Source organism: Onychomys torridus, chromosome 23 (genome assembly GCF_903995425.1).
Source record: "Onychomys torridus chromosome 23, mOncTor1.1, whole genome shotgun sequence".
Taxonomy (NCBI): Eukaryota; Metazoa; Chordata; class Mammalia; order Rodentia; family Cricetidae; genus Onychomys; species Onychomys torridus.
This window is the reverse complement of record NC_050465.1, coordinates 34,503,479-34,527,324: the sequence shown is the minus strand read 5'-3', so window position 1 is coordinate 34,527,324 and position 23,846 is coordinate 34,503,479. Positions and strand designations below refer to the sequence as shown.

At 36.3% G+C, this 23,846-nt stretch overlaps 1 protein-coding gene across 3 annotated transcripts in view; it reads right to left on the bottom strand.

Moving 5' to 3' along the window:
• The window catches only part of Gls (glutaminase), a 71,263-nt gene that overhangs the window by 27,179 nt on the left and 20,238 nt on the right, over window positions 1-23,846 (bottom strand). For 2 of the 3 annotated variants that reach the window (XM_036172955.1, XM_036172954.1), the window contains exons 7-12: window positions 17,010-17,068; window positions 9,300-9,332; window positions 9,156-9,214; window positions 6,937-7,003; window positions 6,358-6,408; window positions 1,162-1,338 (exon numbers count right to left, since the gene is read on the bottom strand). In XM_036172955.1, the coding sequence (XP_036028848.1) occupies window positions 1,162-1,338; window positions 6,358-6,408; window positions 6,937-7,003; window positions 9,156-9,214; window positions 9,300-9,332; window positions 17,010-17,068 (446 nt within the window). Of the gene's footprint in view, window positions 1-1,161; window positions 1,339-6,357; window positions 6,409-6,936; window positions 7,004-9,155; window positions 9,215-9,299; window positions 9,333-10,088; window positions 10,123-13,239; window positions 14,140-17,009; window positions 17,069-23,846 lie in introns of those variants that run through there. The other variant, XM_036172956.1, reaches the window with a different exon arrangement.

The window sequence follows — 23,846 nt, the reverse complement described above, 5'->3', positions numbered from 1 at the left end:
CAATAGAGAAATGTTAATACAAATTAATCTCCTTCAAAAAACATGCAAGATGGTATCACTGTATAATGGTGGAATAATTATAATAAAGCACAAAATTAGCATTGCCAGAGAAATAGTCCTTAGTAGATTACTAAGATTCAGATATCAAGTGCTTGACAGAAATATACCACTGCAGCAATCTTGCAAAAACTAAACAAAACAAGCAAATGAAACCATCAGATTATAGTACTTTACAAGTAATCTTGATGATTAAGTATTTTTCTGTTAAATTTAGTGGTGATGTTAAATGATAACACTAACAGTTTTATATGCAATAGTTAAAATTTGTTGTACTACAATGCTGTGCTATGTATTTACAATTACATACTGGAGTACAACAAGATTTAAAAAAGCAAGTATGCACACAGATCAAACAAGATTGGTCATGTATTCATAATTAACAAAGGTGAATGATGAATAACATGAAATCCATTTCTCTATTGTACTACATATGAAAACTGCAGGATCTGCAAAATGGCTCAGTATGGTAAAGGGGCTGGACACTATGTACGATGGCCTGAGTTCAATCCTTGGAACCACAACACACACACAAATATATGAAAAAGACAAATTTCTTTAAATAAATAAATAAAAAGTTACAAAAACAATTTTTGGAAGGGCATTATGATGTATCAACATAATAAGATCAAATAAATACCTTCATATTTCACAAGTACCATACACATGCTTAAAGAACAATTTTTAAACACAGAGAAACTGGTCCCCCAGAAAAAATTTTTTTTCAAGTTTTATTAGTATATACTTTACTTTTAATCAAAGACTCAGGCCTCATGTGTGCATTTTCTGAGTTTAAGGACTTCTTGAGTTATGATCTACCATAATGCCAAGCATTAGCAATGAAATCACAGCAACTAACCTTGTATCATAAAATGCCTTCAGAACAAGAATGGTTACCTTTTACACATGAAAAGTGACTGAGTTCTTAAAGGACATCTTGCATACTATTTAACTGTACTCCTTACTCATTTGTAACCAATTAACCTTGAAAACAAGCCTCTCTCCAAAAATGAAACCGCTTTAGAAGCAAAGTTCAGACTGCATTTTTAAAAGGACCAGTATAGACTAGTTCCTTGCAAGAGAAAATTAATCAGCATTACTTACATGGAACGCAAACTGCCCTGAGAAATCATACATGCCACAGGAATGCATCAAACTCAGTGTATTTCGAACTGCCTCAGGACTGAGGACTCTCTCCCCAGTGATCGGGCAGAAACCACCATTAGCCAAGGTCGCGGCCATCACGCTGGCCGACTCACAGGTCACTTCAATGGAGCATAGCTAAAACAAAGAAAAAACTGAATTATGGAAATTCAGGCTCGTGGTGTTTTACCTCACCTGCCTTCTATCACAACCTATTTTATCTGATGTCACCTACAAATCTGAAATATGGCTTCAAAAGGGATGATTTTACTCTGAACTTGATGACATTTCTAAGATTTCACCTGACCAAGTTCCAGTCATTTTAAGATTTATTCACAGTTGTCCAAATTTGTATTTTGGTGACCGAATTAGGTGAAAAAGAGCCAAACACCCTAAACACTAAGCTTTTTTACTGCTCTATATATTCAAATTTGTTTAAATATTATGTTTTCTATCCATCATACATTATTGTAATAGTGAGAAATAATATCTTTTAAGATAAAGCAACCCTCATCAGCATGAAAAATGATCACTAAACGCATGCCTCCGGGGGGAAGGGGGGGTTACGATGATAAAACAGGTAATATTTCACCTATAACAGAGCCTAGCATTCCAATTTACAGAGCAACAAACCAAGGACAAACAAAACTATTTCAGACAGCCTGAGTGCTCCATGAACCTATACAATGCTACCTTTTAAAGGCCCTAGCAGTTGTCACTTGCTATTTACTGTGGACACTAGATATTCCACAACAAAGAGACAGCGCCTAGGTAAAATGAATTTTTTAATGTAAATGCCATCAAAGTAGCAGAATGAAAGCACGGGTGTCCTCAGGAGAACACTGGCCTTCCACATTAACAAGCCCACATAACATCAACAGCATTAACACTTCATCTCACAACCCAATTTATCCATAAGCCTGAAGAAATATTCCTCGACATTTTATCTTTGATTACCAGCTAGGGGGAATTTCTAACTACATCAGTTGCTACACTGGCCCACAGAGCAGAGTAGGAAAATGCTTTCTAAAAGAAGACTTAGCCAGGTATGTTTGTAGACACCTTTAATCCCAGGACTGAGCTGTTAGTTGGAGGCCAGCCTTGTCTACATTGTGAGTTCCAGGCCAGCCAGACCCCATCTCAAAACAGAGGAAGGAGATTACCATTATCATTGCCTAAGTAGGGTGTAGTTGGAGAGCTTCTCTCCAGGTGCCACCAACCCCCATGGTCCCACAACCCATGTATAAGATAATTGTACAGACAGTTATATTATTTAAACTGCTTGGCCATTAGCTCAGGCCTATCATTGTCTAGCTCTTACTCTTATATTTAGCCCATTTCTATTAATCTATACTTTGTCACATGGCTGTGGCTTATGGGTGTCTTTACATGTTGCTTCTCATGGCAGCGGCTGGCAGTGTCTCTCCTCAGCGTTCCGGTTCCCAGCATCCTCCTCTTCCTTGTCCCGCCTACCCTCCTGCCTGGCTACTGGCCAATCAGCACTTTATTTTATTTTAACCAATCAGAGCAACACATTTGACATACAGAACATCCCACAGCACTCTCCCCTTTTCTTTTTTTTTAAAAGCAAAGTTAACTTTTATATAGTAAAATTACATATAACAAAACAATTATCAAATGGCGCCCAACGTGTTGGCAAGAGTTTCCACCTAAAACCTGAGAAAAAAGATTCTAAAATGGAGCTAAAAACAGCTTCCTAGTTGTCTCTCTCAAGTTAGTGGCAGTCTGCTGGTTTGAGCTACTATGGCGAGTTCCTGGCGTGTGAGTCTGACCTGCAGTGTGGCGGGAATGAGGAATCTACAAGCAGCAATTTACTCTGCTGCATGTTGGATTTAGCCTTTGCTAGTTTTAAAAAAAAAAAAAGTTTCTGGGCTATGCGCTGCTTTGATAGAACTGCTTCTGATAGTTGATGGTTCACATGGCTCCAGACCCAAAGCTGGCGGTAAACTGTACCACCGCTATGTTGGGAAGCTGAGGTGGGCGGAGCCAGCAGCCACAGTGGCTTTTCAGTCTTACAAAGATGGATATTACGCAGAGAATCTGGTTTGTGTTTTCTTTGAGATTTTTAACTACAGAAAAAAGATTTGATCGTAAAAGCTGTTGAGTTAAACAAATATGTAAATTTTAAAGGTACCTTGACTTCAGAATTTGGATATAAGGATATGTTGCTTTGGAAAAGAGTCTCTGCTTTTGTTTCCACAGAAAACCAGAGGCTGTGGATTTGTTCCAAATTAAGATACATCAGGTCTGATCAGCCAAGATCACCTGAAGGGTCTCGGATGATACCATGGCCCAGATGATCCAACATCCACAATGTTTTCAAGGCAACTGGCTCAGAGGTTTACCCTCATGGACTACTCCATAATCCTAAAATTTTCTTTGTGTCCCCATAAGATACAGCGCCCCCCTCCAGCAGGAAGTAGTAAGAGAAACTATGCCCAATTTCCCAAAATTATCAAGCTGGCTTTGGAGATGGAATTGGCTCACTCCTTCTCTAAACTCAGACATACTGCTTAAAAAAAAAAAAAAAAAGGTTAAGAGATTCTGTGTCCCAAATCAGAAGAGCCCTCTGATGTGGGACAGAAATAAAACAACATTTTTATTTAAACCAGGTTGACTATAAATGTGATCTCTTTCTAAAAAAAAAAAAAACGGGGGGGGGGGGGGCGCGGCGCATATGATATAGCTATAATAGGATGAAAGGGTAGATTAACGGACTTACTTCTAAAGAGCAACAACTTGTTTAAAATGTTTTACATTGGTATAGATTTTAGTCTACTGATACAAACTTTAAGTTAATTTTGTTATACTGTGTGCATATTTCTACTCTTATTTAAGGTATTATGTTTGTATAGCTCATTTAAAATTGTAATGGATAATTAAAAATAGATTAATAATTAATCATGTATGATAATCATACTTGTAGCCATGTTAGTTAAGTCTTCTAGGTATACATAGAGATATTTCAGATAGATAGGTAATCTTCAAATACTTCAAAGACCTTCAGAATATGGCATTTAAAATATTTTTAAAATTTAGACTTTCTGGACAGTGAGACATGTCTGCTCCTGGCAACACCGATTTACTTCAGAGAGGAGGATGGGCATTAAAGACACTTCATATCTTATCTTCACCTTGGCAAAAATAGCCATTTGGGCAAGAAACTGTTCTTGCCTGGACTGCTTGATCGACTGGACATGCAGGACCCATAGAAAGGCAACCACTAAACTTTGCTTGACAAAATGATCCTTCAGGTTCCTGCTTTGCAGAGGAAACTGCCAGACATTCTACAGGACACTGAGAGAAGTGACCGAGAGACTCTAGCCCTGTGGGCTGAAGACAAATGCCCCAACTTTACAAAGGAACATTAGGTGACTGTCCAGGCTGCCAGCTGTCTCTGTCTACCCTGCAAGACTCCCTAAAGTTGCTTGCATCCTTCTGGCAGTTCTCAGGTAATAATATATCTTTCTGAGGTCTTTGATGTGGTTGAAGACTAGACAGTTATAATTTCCTCAGTTATGATAAAAGATAAGTTAGATATAAAACTTTAGACTGACAAATATAAGATAGATAGGATATCTTCTTTAATATTGTAACTGTAATTCTTGCTTGATAATTGCTTTGTTATCTGTAATCTTACTATGTAAAAGTTAACCCTCCTTTTTTAACAAAAAAGAAAAGGGGAAGTGCTGTGGATACCACTCTTTATAAATAAAATGCTGATTGGCCAGTAGCCAGGCAGGAAGTATAGGCAGGACAAGCAGAGAAGAGAATTATGGGAGGTAGAAGGCTGGGGAGAACAGACACTGCCAGCCGCCGCCATGGCAAGAAGGATGTAAGGTAATGGTAAGCTACAAGTCACGTGGCAAAATATAGATTTATAGAAATGGGTTAATTTAAGATAGAAGAAGTAGATAACAAGAAGCCTACCACGGCCATACAGTTGGTAAACAATTTAAGTCTCTGTGTGCTTTCTTGGTTGGGTCTGAGTGACTGTGGGACTGGCGGGTAAGAGAGATTTGTCCCGACTGTGGGCCAGGCAGGAAAACTCTAACTACAGTAGGGAAATGCTTAGAGAAACAAATTTTAAATTCCTTTTATCATTTCCTAGTTCATACTTAGAATTAATCAAATTTTGCTTGTCATAAAGTAATTATCTCCTAACTAGACAAATACCAATTTAAGAACCATTTCCTGACAGCTTGATGCTCACTTAGTTAAATTCACTTCTCAATATAGAGAGTACCTCTATGGCTACCTCGATTCCTGTACTAAAGAATCGAAATGTCACAATGTATTTAAGTCGTGTGATTTAAACTATAATAGCCAAAACTCAGTCAGTGTTCTACTGCTAGAGTAAAACTGACACTGACTTCCAGAGACGGTTCCAAGGAGGTCTACACAGCTTGTGCTGTGCTCAGTGCTGTGCTTGCTGGTGAAAGAAACAGGGCTCAGAACCCAAACAGGTCACTACACTGACCTGGATGTATATGGACAGACTGGATTCCCAGTACAGCCTTCACACTGAGTAAATGGTATCTAAGAGCTGTGCTTCCATCAAACTTCATTACTACAACTTGATGAGGTAAAAATACCTGAGGACGGGTTGGATTTCAAAGAAGGCTGTACTAAACTGGTATCTGCACCATAGGAAATTATCTGTGTGGGATGCTCTTCAACATCACACAAATATGAAGATCTCTTAGCTTAGAGGAACACACATACTATGTAACACTGAAGGCATGTGCGGAACAACTCTCAGCACCAATTAAATCAGGATCAAAAAGATGCAGTGAGAGAAGACAGCCAGATAGCACAAAAGAATGACATTTAAAATGCTGACAGAGCCCTCTGAAAACCAAAGTTGTTTGTAGGCAAAAAACAAAAAAACACTAAGAAAACAGAGTAGGAAAAACCAGTTTATAGAACTGCCATTTTTAATCTAAATATATTTCTACATTTTTTTCCTTGTTCCATTCTGATGTGTGGATTTTTAGGAGCCTTTCATAACATCTTTTCAATGCCAATGGAAATTTATTTTCTCATGGGCTAGAATGTATCCGAGACATTAGAATTTTGTAAAATGTGATACATCTATTTATAAAGATACATTATACAATCATGAGCAAAAATTACCTGGAAATAAAAATCTAGTATCCCAACCATGTCTGTGCCTTCAGGAAAACACTGAAAAAAGCAAAATCCAAATTAAAAAAAAAAAAGCAATGAAAACTCTGTCAAACAAAAAAGCACATAAAAAGTACAGTGTTAAGTTTAAGATGTATAAAATGTTTCACTTCAAATCAAAACAGTATGGAGTCTACAAACACTATAAATATAAAAATAAAGAAGTTATATATTATATAAATTCCTAAATTCTATTTTAAGAGACAAAGATAAAGTAATTTGTAATTTATCATCATATTGAACCAGTCTTTTCCTTCTTCAAAGGAAAAAAAAAAGGTTATCAACACTAGTCAGACAGTGAACTTCAAAAAAAAAGCAACAAACTTCAACCAGAATTTACACTATCATCAAATATTCTAATACTACCAGACACATAAAATCAATTTAATATTAACATTAGTAATTTGTTAACACTTGAGTGCTTTGTAAAAACTTTTCACTTTAAATAATTAAAGGCTATTGTTGAGTTCTTAGATGTCACCTCAGTAAACAAAAATAACTTTGAATAGTAACAAAAAAATTTAAAACCTTCTTTTCTTTTAAGTAATATCCTATTGCAAAATTTCGGTCTCCACTTTCTCGTTCAGACTGAAACCTGAAAGAAAAAAAATGACTTAACTTTATGATTGTTCTTGAATCGTATAGCAAAGCATAGCATAAAGATGGTGATCTAACACTTGGTCAGGACTGCTGATTTTGTCTCTTTTACGTCAACAGAACAGGCCATAAGTCTTTACTTACTGTTTGAAAGGACATGCACTCAGATCCTTTCTAAACTCCACTTATTCTGAACAAAGGAACTAAAATCAATGGAAAGCTTGTTAAACTGTCCTACAGAATCACGAAAGCAGACTACGCTGAGGGAACCGATGGCAGTGACACATCAGATCAACAGTGGCCAATCCCGGGGAGGGGGGGGGGACAACGCCAGAAGCAGGAAAAATGGCTGACACCTGATGCATCTGGGAAATGGTCCATGGAGAAGAATGGAGGACCATCTACTACCAGAACCCAGGACAGCTGTGGGGGGTGGGGGGTGGGGAGGGTTGGGGGGAGTTGGAGATACAGTTTCTCTGTGTAATAGCCCTGGCAATTCTGGACCTTGCTTTGTAGACCAGGCTGATCTTGAACTCAAGAGATCCGCCTCCCAAGAGCTGGGATTAAAGGCACACAGCACCATAGCCTGGCTGTCAGATATTCCATAATGGTATGTGTCTGCCTGCATGTGAGCACCACTGTGTGCTTGGTCTCCATGGAGGCCAGAGGAGGTCATCAGGTCCCCTGGAACTAGAGCTGCAGATGGTTGTCAGCCACCATGTGGGTGTTGGGATTTGAATCCAGGTCCCCTGGAGAGTAGCCATAGATCTTACCCATGAGCCATCTCATCTCTCCAACCCCAAGGACCACATTTTTAGGGGTATTAAATGTCAAACAAGCACACAAGGCCTTTAACCAAGTTTCCTTGTCAGATCGTATTTTGAAAGTGTAACTGATACCAGTTGGGGAAAGAGAAAGAAAAAGGGTTGAGATCCAGTAGACTACTGGAACAGAGCTGAAGAAAACCATTCTGTTCTTAATTTAATTTATTAATGGTAATTGGTCACGCAGGGTAACTAACGGGGCTAGAGGCAGCACAGTGATTAAGAGCATTTGCTACTCTTACAGGGACCAGAGCTTGGCTCCCTTAGGTGCCTCACAGGGCCTCATCTCCAGTTCTAGGGGATCTGATGCCCTCTTCTGGCTACCACAGGCACCTTAACACAGACAGACATACACACCTTAAGTGCGCGCGCACACACGCGCGCGCACACACACACACACACACACACACACACACACACACACCCCTATCTATCTATCTATCTCTATCTCTCTATCTCTCTAATCTATGAATTTACCTATCTAAAGAAGAACAGGCTAGGGAGATGGCTCATTTGGTAAAGTGCTGCCGTCTAAGCACAGAGATTGGAGATCAGATTTCTAGAACCAACTGAAAACCCAGGTATGGCAATGCATGCTGCCTGGAATCCCAGTCCCTTCCCTAAGGACCCCCACCATCACCACCCCGTGCCACCACACATACACTTTTCCTTTCTCTTCAGAAAAGGGCAGGCCTCCTATGGATCAGCCAGCCATAATATATCAAGTTGCAGTAAGACTAGGCACTTCCTCTCCTATTGAGTCTGGAAGAGGCAACCCAGTAGGAAGGAAGAGTCTCAAGAGTAGGTAACAAGTCAGAGACAGCTCCTGCTCCCACTGTTAGGAGACCCACAAGAAGACCAAGATACACAACTGTAACATGTGTGACCTAGGTCAGTCCCATGCAAGCTCTCTTGGTTGGTGGTTGAGTCTCTGTAAGACCCTAGAAGCCCAGGTTAGTTGACTCTGTGGTTTTCTTATGGTGCCCTTGACCCCATCCATCTCCCATAATCCCCCCCTCTTTCACAGGGTTCCCCAAGGTCTGCCTAAGGTGTGGCTGTGGATTTCTGCTTCTTTTAAATGTTTCTTTCAGGTAATTCAGACCCGACTAATTTCCCTTTGATGACCAAATTCTAAGTAATGAACTATTCACTGAATAAATTCTAGGGTCCTAAGTAGACTGTGTGCACATACCTATGTGCATGCTTGAATATGTTTATATATAAGAAGTAAAATAGTATTGAAAACAAAATTCTATAGTCTGATTACCAGGTGAATTAAAAGAAGTCTGACCAACTGGAAAAGCCCAAGTAACAAATTAGACTCACGTTGCATTACTGAATCCAACATATTCATTACCAGCCATCTTATTCAAAAATTGCATCACCTACAAACCAAATTAAGAGTATTAGTAACCAAAATTAAATGCTTGAGAAATGTAGTATGAAAGCACGATTCTGTGTTGTACTTACATAGTCAAACTTCTCAGCATTATTTACTCCTTGCTGCAAAGAAATGAAAGGTAAGTATGTTAATACAGACAGGGCTGAGGTTCAGTACAAAGCTAATACAATACAAACTTCAAACTGCTACCACTGTTTTTAATGCACTGTACAGTACTTTTACATCTAGGAAATCCTTCTAAAGTAACTTAATATTTAAACTTTTGTACATGTCAACACCCATATGTTGAAAAAAATAAAGAATTACAAAGGGAATATATATTTTAAGAATATATTTACTAATCTCAGAGTTACAGAATACAAATTACCCTGGAGCCCCTTATCTTTCATACCAGCACATGGATTGCTAAAATGTTAATTCCACAATTTCAAAACTTTTAAAACTTTGCCCTCAAAACAGTTAATAATATATAAAGAATGATTTTCAGTTAAGAACAATGTATTTTTAAAAAGCAAAGTCTTTAAACCCGTATTGAGTTAGAAAACTGAGTTGTTGCAAAACAGACTGATCTTTTCTAATCCTAATTCTAATATATGCAAATGCTGGCTACATTTTACTAGCATGGATAGAGCTCTACCCTCTCTCAGTAACTCTCACTTGTAACACTATTTGAGCTAAAAAATTTTGACTTCATAGTTCTAAAAAATTAACTTCAATTATAGTTAACATTATGTCAATTCAGAGTGTGGAAGATGTATTGTTTCATTATTTCCAGTTATGACATGTTATCTACCACAATGTTATTAGAAAAAGGCCTGTGTAATGTCAGTTCAAGTAGCCAAATGGTTTCATTTTACCTCGACGAAGTTTACAAAGCAGTAAGCTGTAGATCTGAAATCAAACGTATTAATTGGTGATATGCACCCAATAGAAACAATACATCTCTAATTTCTAAAACAGGATTCAAATAAAATAATCTGACAACCATTTTAAAAAGCAATTTGTTAAGAATCTACCCTCAAAGTTCCGAAGCATTATAATTTGGAATGTTGTTAAAGATATATATCTATATGTTCTAGAGTGTCATCTACTGAATAAAATCAGGTCCCTTCTCCCTATGCGAACTCAAGTTATGACTGATAAATATATGAAACCCAACAAATCAGGCTAGTTATAAACTAAAACCACACATACATAATCAGCAGCGGGAAGAAACACCAGAGTATGTCATCAAAATTAGACATTAACAAAACTTAAATAACTTAATGACAGCTAGACTGTAACCCCTATGTTACAAAAGGGGTTATATATTTTCTCTAAAGCATCCTGACATTTTAAAAGCTTTCTTATAATATACCAGAATTAAAAATGTAGACATGTAACTCCAAAGCTGTTCAATGAAAAATAATTAAAAGAAGAAATTACCAACTTCATTGAACTGTTGCAGTTGTCAAAATATTCCATAGATCCTAATGCTGTAAAATATGTAACAACATTTAAGCCACGAAAACCTTTTAACCTTAGAAAAAGCACAAAAAAAAAAAAAAAGAAGCACAACTGTGTTGTCACATGGATAATCACTGGTTACACAACTAATCAGTATAAAATAAACAAGTTACATGAACTTTCATTCTCTGACCTAAGTTGTTCCCTGTGAAATTAATACAAGTTTTCTTAATTGAATTATAAAGTTTAATATAAAAAAATTTCGACTCTATGTGACATGGTCACATATGTGGTCTATTTTATGGCTTACAAAAATTGAATTTTGCTTTCAAAAATTGTTCTTAAGAAACAACCTAGCATGCCTTTAATTTGAACACTTAGGAGGCAGAGGCAGGTGGATCTCTGAGTCCAAGGCCAGTCTGGTCTCAGAGGGAGTTCCAGGACAGCCAGAAATACACACAGAGAAACCCTGTCTTGAAAATAAAAAAATAAATAAATAAACAAAAAGAAGAGGGAAAAAAATCCTGTCTTTATTGTATTATTTATTGCATTCAGATTCTATTATTAAATAATGTTTTAATGGGCATCTGAAATGCCCTATGCAGATTTACGTAAGTAGGGAAAAATAAAATACTAAACAATCAATGGACTAGTAAGTCTCTCTTTCCCCTTTAAGTGTAAAGGCATCTGATTAATGTTTGTTCTTACATCTATCCTGGAAATGGTGATTAATTTAAATCTTTAGTTGCCCTCATCTCTCTTGGAAATATAACAGATTTCTCTTTCATGTAACAGATGAAAAGATCAGATAGATGGGACCTAACTGTAATATTAATGCTTTTGTGCAAAACTCTTATGAGAAAAACATATTTACACATACAAAACAGAGTAAATGTGCTCTGCTGGAAAAAAAAAAGAAAAATTGAAAAAAAGAAAAATCAATTTGCTATGGCATAGTAAGTTGAGATGGGTGAAGGAACAGACACTGTAATAACAGAAGCAGGGAATGGGTAAGTGGGGCTGGTCATTCTATTCTGTCTGTTCACCACTGAATCTTTCACAGTAAAATGTTTGAAAGAAGGTATCAATTTGCTAATCATCTTGCACACCAATTTGTATTATTATCTTTTAGAGCATTTTCTTTGGTCTTCAAATCATAACTGATTTTTAGTTCATATGCGAATTGACAGTGTTTACTGACAGAACATGGTAAGATTCTTACACTATCGTTTATACAGACTCTAAGAATCCTTTCTCATGATCAATGAGCAGACTGACATGGAACGAGGTTTTGTTACAATATTATTTAGTCCTTTCACACCTGGACCTTATCACACGCAATCAATATTGTACTATACTCCACCTGCTTAAGCCTCATTTCACTTTTGTTAGACAAAGGGAAACACCCTAGAGTACTGTTAGTGGTAGTGACAATTCTTATAAGGCTTTAATTTACATGCTCAATACTACTAGCTTCAGTACTTTACAGTGTTGTCTCATTAGCAACCAAGACTTTTACCACAGAGCAGTGAACTGTAACAAAATTTGGACCACATGAGATGGCCTTTCTTCTGGAAAGTGGGAACTACCTAAACCAAAATCAAATTATTTTAAGAAGGGCACATAGGAAGCACATATGAAAAGTAACGTTTTTAAACTGCCAATGCTCCTCGTCCTTAACCCTTCATGTACCAGGGACGCATGTACTCCAGAATGAAGCTCTCAGTACAAGCACTATAACATACTGTGTTGTTTCCATCCTGAAAACGTTCACAGAAGTCTGTAGTAAATACGACTGGAAGAATTTCTAAGAAATGAAAACTGGGAAAAAATATATTTTAAATTTCGAATCTATTCACTAAATGATTTTTAAATGCAAACATGTGGTCTGTTTGAGAAGAGATTAAAGAGACTAATGCTGGCAGATTGTAAAAATGTATCTTGTATAAAAGTGTCTATTAAACTATAGGATTTATATCTCTTTAAGGAAGGCATAAGTGAAGATTTAACAAAGGTGACAGAGCTTTCCTCTGTCTATTAAAAAAATTAATGTAAGTGCTAGGGAGGTAGCTCAGGGTACAAAGCTCAGCTAGACCCACACCCTATTTTTGATACCTAGCATCACAAAAACTAAATTCAAAGAATTAATGTAACTATGTTGGAGTATTTTTATATCTGATTTTACAACATATTTGTGAATGAATTCATATAACTCTGCAACAACAGATATACTTGGTAACACCAAAAAATGTTTCATTAAACAGCCAATAGCTAATCAATTATTATGAAACATAGTCATAAAGAGTGGACATGCAGGCCAATTAAATATTAGAGACCACAGAAGAAAGAGGCAAAGAGAGGTGATGGAAATGATTTTTATAAAAGTCTTGGTTTTTCATCTTGCCACACAAGAATCTTCTGAAACTAAACATTACTAAACTACAAATTAGTATTAAAAACAAAAAAAGAACATTCTTCTAGGGCTTTTTGGAGACAGGGCCCTACTATTACCTATGATTGGTCTAGAACTTAGGATATACACACAACTGAGATCAAACTTACAGAGATCCACCTGCCTCTGCTTCAGAGCACTGGGATAAAGACATGTGCCACTGTGCCCTGCTGATCTAGTATTTTTACAGATTATCTCTAAAAATAAAGGAACAGAACAATTAACTCAGTTGGAAAAAAATCCGCCTTTCATTTAAAAAAAGAAAAGAAAAGAAAAAAACTTCTCAAATGTGTCTACTAATATAAACTCAAGTAAATAAACCACTAAACTCCTGTGTTCCAAATGTACCGAGCCCAGGCATCGTGCACTGCTACTAAACATGACAGACCGTCTGAGATGTGGGTAGTACTAAGAAATCTGCCAGATTATGGCTAATGTGGAAAATGGAAAATACCATATAAATGAATTAAACTTGTCTTGAGTTTTTACAGAGCAACACTTTAAAATCTTCAATGTTTTACTTAAAAAATATGACTGCTTCCTAAAACAGGGGGGGGGGGGGGAGAACCACACACACAAGCAAACTTTTTCAAGTAATAAAACTCAGAAATGATCACTAGAATAGACATAAATACAGAAAATCACACAGCTTATCGTATTTCTAAAATGAAAATGCAATGGTGACAATCGTTTTGTGATTTGTTGCCATCGATTTCTACCCCAATACTCAAGGCATCAGACTTTAACTTTTAAGATAAAACCAGGTCGTTCTATAACTGGCAAATAAAAACATGTGAAATACTGTCTTTTCATCTAAACATAACTATCCTTCATATTCTTTCCTTTCAACCACACAATCACACATTATCAACATGAGATTAAAACAGACTATAAGCAAGTATTCATTCCCTCAAAATTAGTAGCTACTAGAGGAGAAAAGCGAGTAAGAATAACCCTTATGTCTTTTTAATTATGTGCATTTTAAGTGTAAAATTACATTTGTTTTTAAAAAGGTATTTACCTATATAGCTTTGTTTAAAATTTTAAATATTGGAGTTTTCCTATAAGCTTAGTGGTTAAGAATTAATGCAACAGGTTCCTTCTGTCCAAATCCTCCTTTTTCCACAATCTGCTAATCCTTTTGAACATTTGCTCTGCCTCTTCCCCCATTTCCTGAGGATCACCACCAATCCTACAAGGAAAAAATATCAATACTACAAAATTATGAAATAAAGAGTCTTACTAAAGACTCCACTTTTTTTGGAGGGTTCTAACATGGCACCATAACGAAGCCTGAACTTTGAATGGAAAAACAAAACAGTCCTAAGGTCAAGTAAAGAGCTAAAAGCACGGTTGCACCTGGCAGCCATGGGACGAGACCTGCTTCAGGCACTTGAGTTCAAGCTCCGGGAAGAAGCCTGTTTGCATGCAGAGAGCGGGCACCAACTAGTGTCTAAATGATGACTCCTACACCCATTTAAAACTAGATGCAGTTTTGTACAAGTTAAAATAACACAGTATTTCTGCTTTCATAACTGCTAAAGTCAAAGATGTCACTAAGTGAAATGGCAATCCCTACATTAAATATGGCACAGTAAACCCTAACAAATAATAGAATATCAGATTGAGCTCAAAACCAGATTCTACTGATGATACAACTCATCCAGCGTCCATTTCCTATAAATAAGACGACTGGGCTGTTTGGCTATGTTTTATTAACTCAATTTTAAACCATTACCAATTTATAAATTCATAAACATATAGATTGCATACCGATACCCAATGAATCTAAATTCTTTCTTTAACCTAAGGAATATCTTCTTTTTCAGGGCAGTTTTACAGCTGTATCAAGCTTCTACCTTTTAAGATTTACATTATGTTCAGTTAAAAAAAATACTTGTGAAACAGTCTGAAAACAAAGACTCTAAGATAATGAGTTTAAATATGAACTGCCAACTTTGCTGGTAAATTTGAAATTTACAAATTTAAAACTGATCCAATTCATAAACACAAGATGCCTTTTCTTTACTATTGGACCCTCAACTGTACTTACGTTGTCTGTTTCTTTACTGTTCCTAACTGCTCACACTAATGGGGATCAATGTGATTTATGACATATGACTCACCATGGTAAGTGAAACTAATGAAATGATGGTGTGGTATGACCAGACATGCAATTCCCACATGCAGCATGTCAGTGTATTTGACTGAGCCCATAATCATCAAACAAAAGGATTTTTTAACTGCATGCAGTTGAAGTGTTTTGTCAATCAGTTACATATGCCCTCTAAAGAGAAGCCTATTGGTGTGCCATGTTATTTTTTTTCCAATGTGAGCACCCCACTTTGTGACAGGATCTTCCTTCCTATAGCAAGGTCTCATCTCAATCCCCCAGTCTACCTAAGTCACTATGTAACTGAGGAACCTTGAACTCCGACAGCCCCTCCACTGCAGTAGTTCTTAAGACTGAATCCATGAACCATCCTCAAGAAAGTCAGTGCACCCACTACAATATATGTAAAATCATGGAATCTGGACAAAAATGGTTTAAAGCTATCCTAGTGTTTTAAAAGCTTAAGCATTAACAGAGATTGCAGATTAACTTTCCTTAGTTCTAATTCGTTGTTTGTGCAACTCTGAATTGTTAATGAGTGATCTGGTGATAAAGGCCCCTTTATCTATGTATATTTCATACTTAAGGATACCTAAACACAGAGCTGAGCTTGTATATAGCTGCATTGCTCCTTTCTACAAATAATTTTTCACCTCGGGATAACTAGATAGCATAAACTTACTAAAACTAGCTACATCAAAAGATATTTATTTGGCTATAAAATCTAGTAGGCCAATGCTTATAAATCGTTGCCCAAAAATAAGCATATATTTTTTTTAAGATAGCAGTTTTCTGCTTTAAAACTCATTGACAGTTAATGTAGGACTTCTATTACAGCATTATGTGAGTTTTTGTGAACTGGGCTAAGCCTGTAATTTACCCTTCAGCATTCTGTTTGTATCCAGAGTACCCCATCTATAGTAATCCATGTACAAATCCATGAGTTATGTTTTATTCTAACCTGAAATAGACAGGCACAAATTTACTGAGAAACATGTAAGTGTCCCAAGCACAAAATTCATTTTAATAGTTAACACAAGTAGAAATTTAAAATGAAAAGGGGGAGGGATCTGAAATTGCATGATATAAAAGTCTATCACACAACAGAACCATTTTGAAATAAGTATTTCAAAACATCAGCTTCCAATTATTAAGGCAATACAAACACTAACATAAATTAGTCAACATACAATGCCAACACAGAAATGTAAGTAATGTAATAATTGGAAGAAGCCTCACTGTTTTTACTTATGACATGATATAAGTAAAACAAATGAAACAAATTTAAATGAGAATTGTGACAGCAGCTTATGAGGATAAAGACAATTTACTGTTTTTAATAAATATTTTGTCTTAAGCGCAAATTAGAACATGTTACTATATTTACTAATAAAAATATTATATAAAAATTCTTCTTTCTAGAAAAAAGCTTGTTCTTTCTAGAAGCAAAGAGAAAAAAGTATTAAAAACCTTAAAAGGAACACCAACTCCTACTGTTCTGCAAAGTTCTTGAGTTTGTGCCAAAGCTCTACATCCAGAAGTTAACTAATGGTTGGGATTTATGGTGAGTCATATATTTTTCATTTTGTCCTTAGAATGACATCATTGGGAGGGAATAAATAAAAGTCCTAACCCACTATAACAAGACTACTTTCTTAATTCCAAGAGAAAATGAATGTATCGTAGTCCTACATAAATAATCCAAAATACATATTTATCCTTAGTTATTAAATTTCACCAGGTTGAAAGGAAATGTCAACATTTTACCTTTATTAGCGATGTCACAACAATTGCCCCGGCATTTACCATGGGATTATGTGGTTTATCTGAAAAACACAAAAGCAAGAGCGTTGTTCCAAATACTCGGTACCACTTCTTTGGATGCATGTGTACTTTTCTGCAGGGAGAACTGTTTGGAGTAAGGTATGTATCAAACCAGTTGTTCACACCGAGGACTCTGATAATCATACAGAAAAAAAAGAATTCACTCAAGTCTGTAAGAAGCAATGTTAAAAGCACATCTAAAGGTCGTAACTCTGCTGTCTCAATCTTTCTCCACCTCAGAGTTATGATTGACTACATCTCTGTGACTATGATTAAAGCTCACAAAATGCATACATGTAGCTAACATCTATTAAGTACTTGAATGATATTATAGTAAAAATAATCTTGAAAGCTGGGCGGTAGTGGTGCACACCTGTAATCCCAGTACTCGGGAGGCAGAGGCAGAGGGAGAGGCAGGCGGATCTCTGTGAGTTTGAGGCCAGCCTGGTCTACAGAGCTAGTTCCAGGAAAGGCGCAAAGCTACACAGAGAAACCCTGTCTCAAACATCCCCACCCCCAAAAAAAAATCTTGGAAAAGCCCATCTGATGTGATCCCAATTTTACTTTTTATAAAGGTTCTTGTACTTAGGCAAATGTATGTGTGTACATATCTACTGAAAAATACAACACACACAGTAGTGATATGCCTAAGTAAGATTACACTCGGCTACATATAGTCTCTGTAACTTCAACACTTCCTGCCAGTAAAGGATACATTTCCTATATAGTTTTTTGAAATATTTTTATTTTGTGTGTGTTTGCATGTGTATATGTGCACCACATGTATGCTTGGTGACTAAAGAGGCCAGAGGAGCCTGTCAGGTACCCTGGAACAAGAGTTTCAGACTGTTATAAGCTGCCATGTGGGTGCTGGGAACTGAACCTGGGTCCTCTGTAAGAGCAGAATCTGCTCTTAATCAGTAGCTTATCTTTTCAGCCTCTTTTTTAAAAATAAAATTTAACTTTTAAGTTAAACCATAACCCTACCTTTTTCTAATTCTTAAATCGATTTTTAAAAGCTTAACTTATTACATTAGCATTCACTGCACAGCAAATTATGAACACAAAACTCTTGAGTGCATTAAAAATATCCACTTGAAAACATATTTCTAGCAAGGTATGGCACTCAGCACTCAGAATCAGGAGTTCAAGGTTAGCCTGGGTTACATGAGCTCCTGCCTCAAACTACCGAAACAAATTTCTACTTCTGTGCTAATAATTTATTTCCTCAAGAATAAGCTTATCGAGCCTGACAAACCTAGCACACACATTACCCTGTACTACACTAATGGCTCCCTTAAATTTAGCTAATTATATTCCATAAGACAAGCTTCTAGCAACATCTGTGAACACAGAAAAAGCAGTTAAGTGGTTCCTCAAAATAATAAACACAGAGTTCCCAAGGGACCCAAGCCCTTCCGCTTAGCTAATATCCAGGAGCACGAAGTCCAGTGTCCCATCAGCAGAAAGGTAGAGAAACAAACGCCATTATTCATGATGAAGGATTACAGAAAGGAACAAAACTATATGAACATTAAACATAGTAAGATAAGAAAAGCTAATCATAAGGGAATATTAAGTGATTCCATTTATCTTAGGTTTCTCAAATAAATGAGTCTATATAGACAGAAGTAGACTACTAGTTCCAGAGCTAAAAAGAAACAGGCAATAGCTAGGGAATATGGCATTTGTTTTGGAGGCGGTCAAAGTGTTCCAATTTGACTGAATGATGATTTCAAAACTCTACAAATATAGTAAAAGCTACTGAATAGTATACTTTTGCTCCTGTTTTTATATTGAAACAGTGTTAAGTAACCCAGACTGTCCTCAAACTCTTGACTCTCTCATGTACAGAGAGATGCACATTCCTAAGCCAAGCTTCAAACCTGTACACTTTCAATGAATAAACTGTGTGATTTATGATTTGTATCATTGAAGATAAAAATTTTCAGCTTTTTTCTATCATCCGAAAAAATTTAAATCAGCAGTGATAGATTTCATTTCGGTGTCTACACACACACACACACACACACACACACACACACACACACACACACACACACACACGGACTATACCCTGTTCACATGTATCCTCCTCTCCTGTTCTTTCCTTTCCCTTTTCCATCTACTGATGTCTCATACATATTCCTAAACTAGATTCTGTGTAAAAAAGAGAGAGCACATGGCTTTAGATATTTTTCACAAGAGAGAATAAGGATTGTGTACATTACGGTCCATTTCCTTCAATGGAGTCAATGATTCAGAAAACATCCTTTAAAATTGCACATTTTGGATCCAGCAATCCATTCCAGGCACATTTATGCAAAGGAAATTATAACTTTATACTGGAGATACAATTCTTCTGTGTTCACTGTAACATTTATTCACCAGAGCTTGGATACGAGATTGACAATGTAGATGAATGGATATAGAGAAGATAGTACATATAATAAAGGACTATTACTTGGACTTAAAAAAATAAGAAAATATTTACAGTAACACAGATAAAACCAGAGGGTATTACAATTAGTAAAACCAGGTATAGAAAAACAAACACTACATGACCTTCTTTAATGTAGATCTAAAAAATGTGAACTCATAGAAACAGAAAATAATAGTTTTCTACCAGGGCTGTAGGGGTGGAAGAGAAATGGGGAAATATTGATCAAGAAAAAAATAATTGTAACTAGGTAAGAGCAGAATTATCTACTAGATAAATATGACAAGTTAATAATAATGTATTATAAACTTCAAAATTGCTAAAAGAGACAATTTTGTGTTCACACTACAAATAAAGTCTGTGAGGAAATTCATGGCAGTTTGATTCATCTTTTTTTTTTTTTTTTTAAAGCTGGGGACCGAACCCAGGGCCTTGTGCTTGCGAGGCAAGCACTCTACCAGTGAGCTAAATCCCCAACCCTGATTCATCTTTTTATGGTGCAAAGCACATGTTGTACCCCTTCAATGCTTAGTATTAAAAATAAAAACATTACATTCTAAGTTACTTATAAAGACTAGTTCTAACGCTAAGCCTGTTGTTAAAATCTAAACACTGAAATGCCATTACCTTCCCTAAATAATGCTGACCAAGAGAAATATGCTTTCCCCAAACATATATAAAATATCACTTGCTTTTTCAGAAGACTATACTGTGTGTGTATGTGTGTGTGTGTGTGTGTGTGTGTCCAGAGGGAACCAAGAAAGCAAAATACTTACAAATATTATAGACCTGATAGAAAAATCTAATGGTTTTTAGATCCCAAGCAAAGGGAAAGCAGATTCAGAAGAACTTGTTAGATTATGCTCTATATGGGCTTCAAAATTTGTAATCTGTCATTTCAAGTTTCTTGTTTTACAGTAACAGGTTTAAAGCCCAGGACTAGAAGGCATCCAATGTGTGTATATCCATATATACACAAAGTGTTTGCTAACAATATCTGGGCATGATAAATATTGAGCAAATGCTACATAAATTACAATCAAGACTTTTTCAAAGAACAGTAAGCTATTTCCTGGCATGAAATCTACTACGTACTCTACACCTTTGGTTCAAAGCCAAGCACCTAAACCAGAAACTGGTGGAACACAAGAGCATTACTGCTGTATAACAGCAGCCTAAGGAAGACTCAGGAGCAGGAGACCTCATGTTTCCGGCCATGAGGTGAGTACGGCAAAAGGGAAAGGACCAATCTCAAACTCCTCAACATTTATTGGTAATAAAATATCAATTGTGCTACCATTTAAAGTATTTTAACAACACAGAGCTTGGCACACCAAAAAAATGAACATGTAAAACATTTGCAATTTATGGGCATATTTTTCATTTTAACAAATATCTATTTGCACTTGGCAATAAACTATGCATGGAATTCTTTCATACCTTTTTACTTTTCAAACTGCTCTGAATAAGAACTTCATGAAAACCTGGTTCATAACTAGGTGCATATTAAAGTTTGTTAATGCATATTTTAAAGATCCAAAAAGCACTTTTGAAAGGTACTTGGTTTAATCTGGATCTTTATTATTTTAGGTATTATACTAAAATTTATAGTATTGTATAAAAATTAAAGTAACCTGATTATCCCATAAGGACATGTTTTCAATACATTCTACACACAGCTCAATTTTCCAGTGCTCACCTGTGTTTTCCCCAGTCATCCAAGCTCCATTCTTTCTCAGTGGGTCAGCTCTGTCACCAACTCAACTCTTCTTTCCCAAATCCGGTATACATAACATATTTTGGCTTTGTTATCTAACATCATTAACAATATGCAAAACCTAAATTTGTCTTCTAAAACTTTCCATCAGAGGCAATGATTATGAAAAGCTTAACTTTGTCTTCTATTATCATGTATAAGATGTATTATTTTCTATATCTTTCAGGATTAGCTAAATACGTCACTCCAAGAACCAAACCCCTTGCAGGCTCTTGAGCTGATTACTTGACAAGAAGGCTGTATGAATATTAACTGGTCAAGCTCATCACTAGAGGGTAGATAAGGATGGGGCAGCATGGTGGCTGGCAGGTGAAATGGCTGCAAGGCAAGCCTGAGGTCCTGAGTCTAATCACTGGAACCAAGGTAAAAGTAGGAGACTCAATTCCACAAAGCTGTCCACTGTGCTATTCACATACCCTTCATCCACAACACACATTGACATATCATAATAATAAATCAAATTATTTTTAAAAAGAAACTTAAGGTATTTTCCAAAATTGCCATCTCCATGAACGTGTTTCCTCCCTTACGATGGTAGAAAGTACCAGCCAACTCCTCCATCTCAGAACAAAACTATTTCTCCTCCAAACACTTGAAATCACTACATGTGCTGAGAATAACTGCCACTGCTGCTTACTGGGTCACCACATTCACATTAATCCTTATCATCATCATCCTGCATAGCAAGATGACATTGATAACCATATGATGCTGAAGTGTTTACATCACTACAATCCACTAGTGAAGTTTTAAATGAGAAAAAGATCTTCAAACTGCTGTGTTAGGACTGGTATAAACCATGACTCAATAACACAGCATCCTTAAGAACTCAGAACAAGTGGGGTACTGAAGCCTTCCTACCATTCCTTTCAAGATTGCTGGTAGACAAGACCTTGTTAAGTTTTATTATTTCAGTTCTTATGAAAACTAGTACTAAAATCTTGAGCTCTCATCACAATTGTTTTTATAGATCATACCACCAATAAATCATACTTTTTAAAACCACTCATGAACACGTCAAAAATTTTATTAATAATGTTAAATTCATTTACCCCAATCCTTTTACTCCCCAAGAGGATTTTTCAGATTTTCCTAAGGTATTTTATATTACATGTATGGGTGTTTTCCCTGGGTGCATGTATGTCTCTGCACAGTATGTGTGCCTGGTGGTGGAGGCGGCCAGAAGAGGCCATCAGATCCCCTGGAACAAAGCTGCACAGTTCGTTATTAATCTATTGTGTGGTGCTAGGAACCTTGTTCTCTCAAAGAAAAGCCGGAGCTCTTAATCCCCAGGCCTCTCAAAAAGACTTCTAATATTCAAATTCCTACATCTGTTTTTGATCTTTAAATACCTTCCTCCAAATCAGTGTACCTGCCAGAATGACTTAGATTACTCCCCCTTGTCTTCCAAAGGAAAGTACTGATTATATTATAAAATGTCTTAATTTTTTTTTTTTTTAAGATTTATTTCCAACATGGATGCTTGGATCATATTATAAAATGTCTTATCTTCCACAAGTTAACAGAATAAATTCTTTCATTAAACCTGGATGTCAATAGGCCTAATAAATATTTCAGAATGATATCTCAATAAAGCTGCCAATATATGCTAATGTACATTAGCATAACATTATGGTAAAAAAAAGTACAAAGATTATGGTAAAATTCAGAAAAAATATAGCTGCTCTAAAAAACAGAAAGAAAAACATAGATGACAGCAGCTATGACTCTATTTGAAAAACTAATAAAATACTAATGAGTGAGACATTTCATTGTTTTTTTATTTGGCAGACAGAAAATACTGAAGTTCACCTTTTACAATTTTTCCCAACTTCACTTGCTTCCTTCAATTCCACACCTTAAATCATCCAATGGTCAGTGACCTCCACATACCTGCAGGATAAACCAGTCAAGCTGCATGTGCTCAGATCTAAGCCTGAGTCTGAAGTACTGTCTACTTGTCTTGCTTCCTCTCTGAATGCTGGGACTCCAGGACAGAGATGTGCTAAGCAACCCAATTATCTGACGTATTTCTTCCAAACAGCAAATGTTATGAAGGAGAAAGACCAAAAGTCACACAGAAACAAATCTATCTTAACTATCTATCACTAAAATCACAGTATAGGAACACAATATGCCCTCAAATTTTTAGCCCCAGCCCAGTCTAGAGCTTTCCTCAAGTATGAAAGTAACATATGAACACACATACATTATGTGAATATGGAAAAAGAGAAACACTACTCTCTACGGGAACCTGCTCCAGGAGACAAAGCCTGCTATTTCATTTCTGCATGTCCTTTACATACAGTACATGACACTGATTTAACAGAGAGGGTCACACATTTCTGCATGTCCTTTACATACAGTACATGACACTGATTTAACAGAGGGTCACACATTTCTGCATGTCCTTTACATACATGACACTGATTTAACAGAGAGGGTCACACATTTCTGCATGTCCTTTACATACAGTACATGACACTGATTTAACAGAGAGGGTCACACATTTTATGGACAAACAAGGACCAGAGCTCTAGCAATGAAACTGCTAAGGAAACTG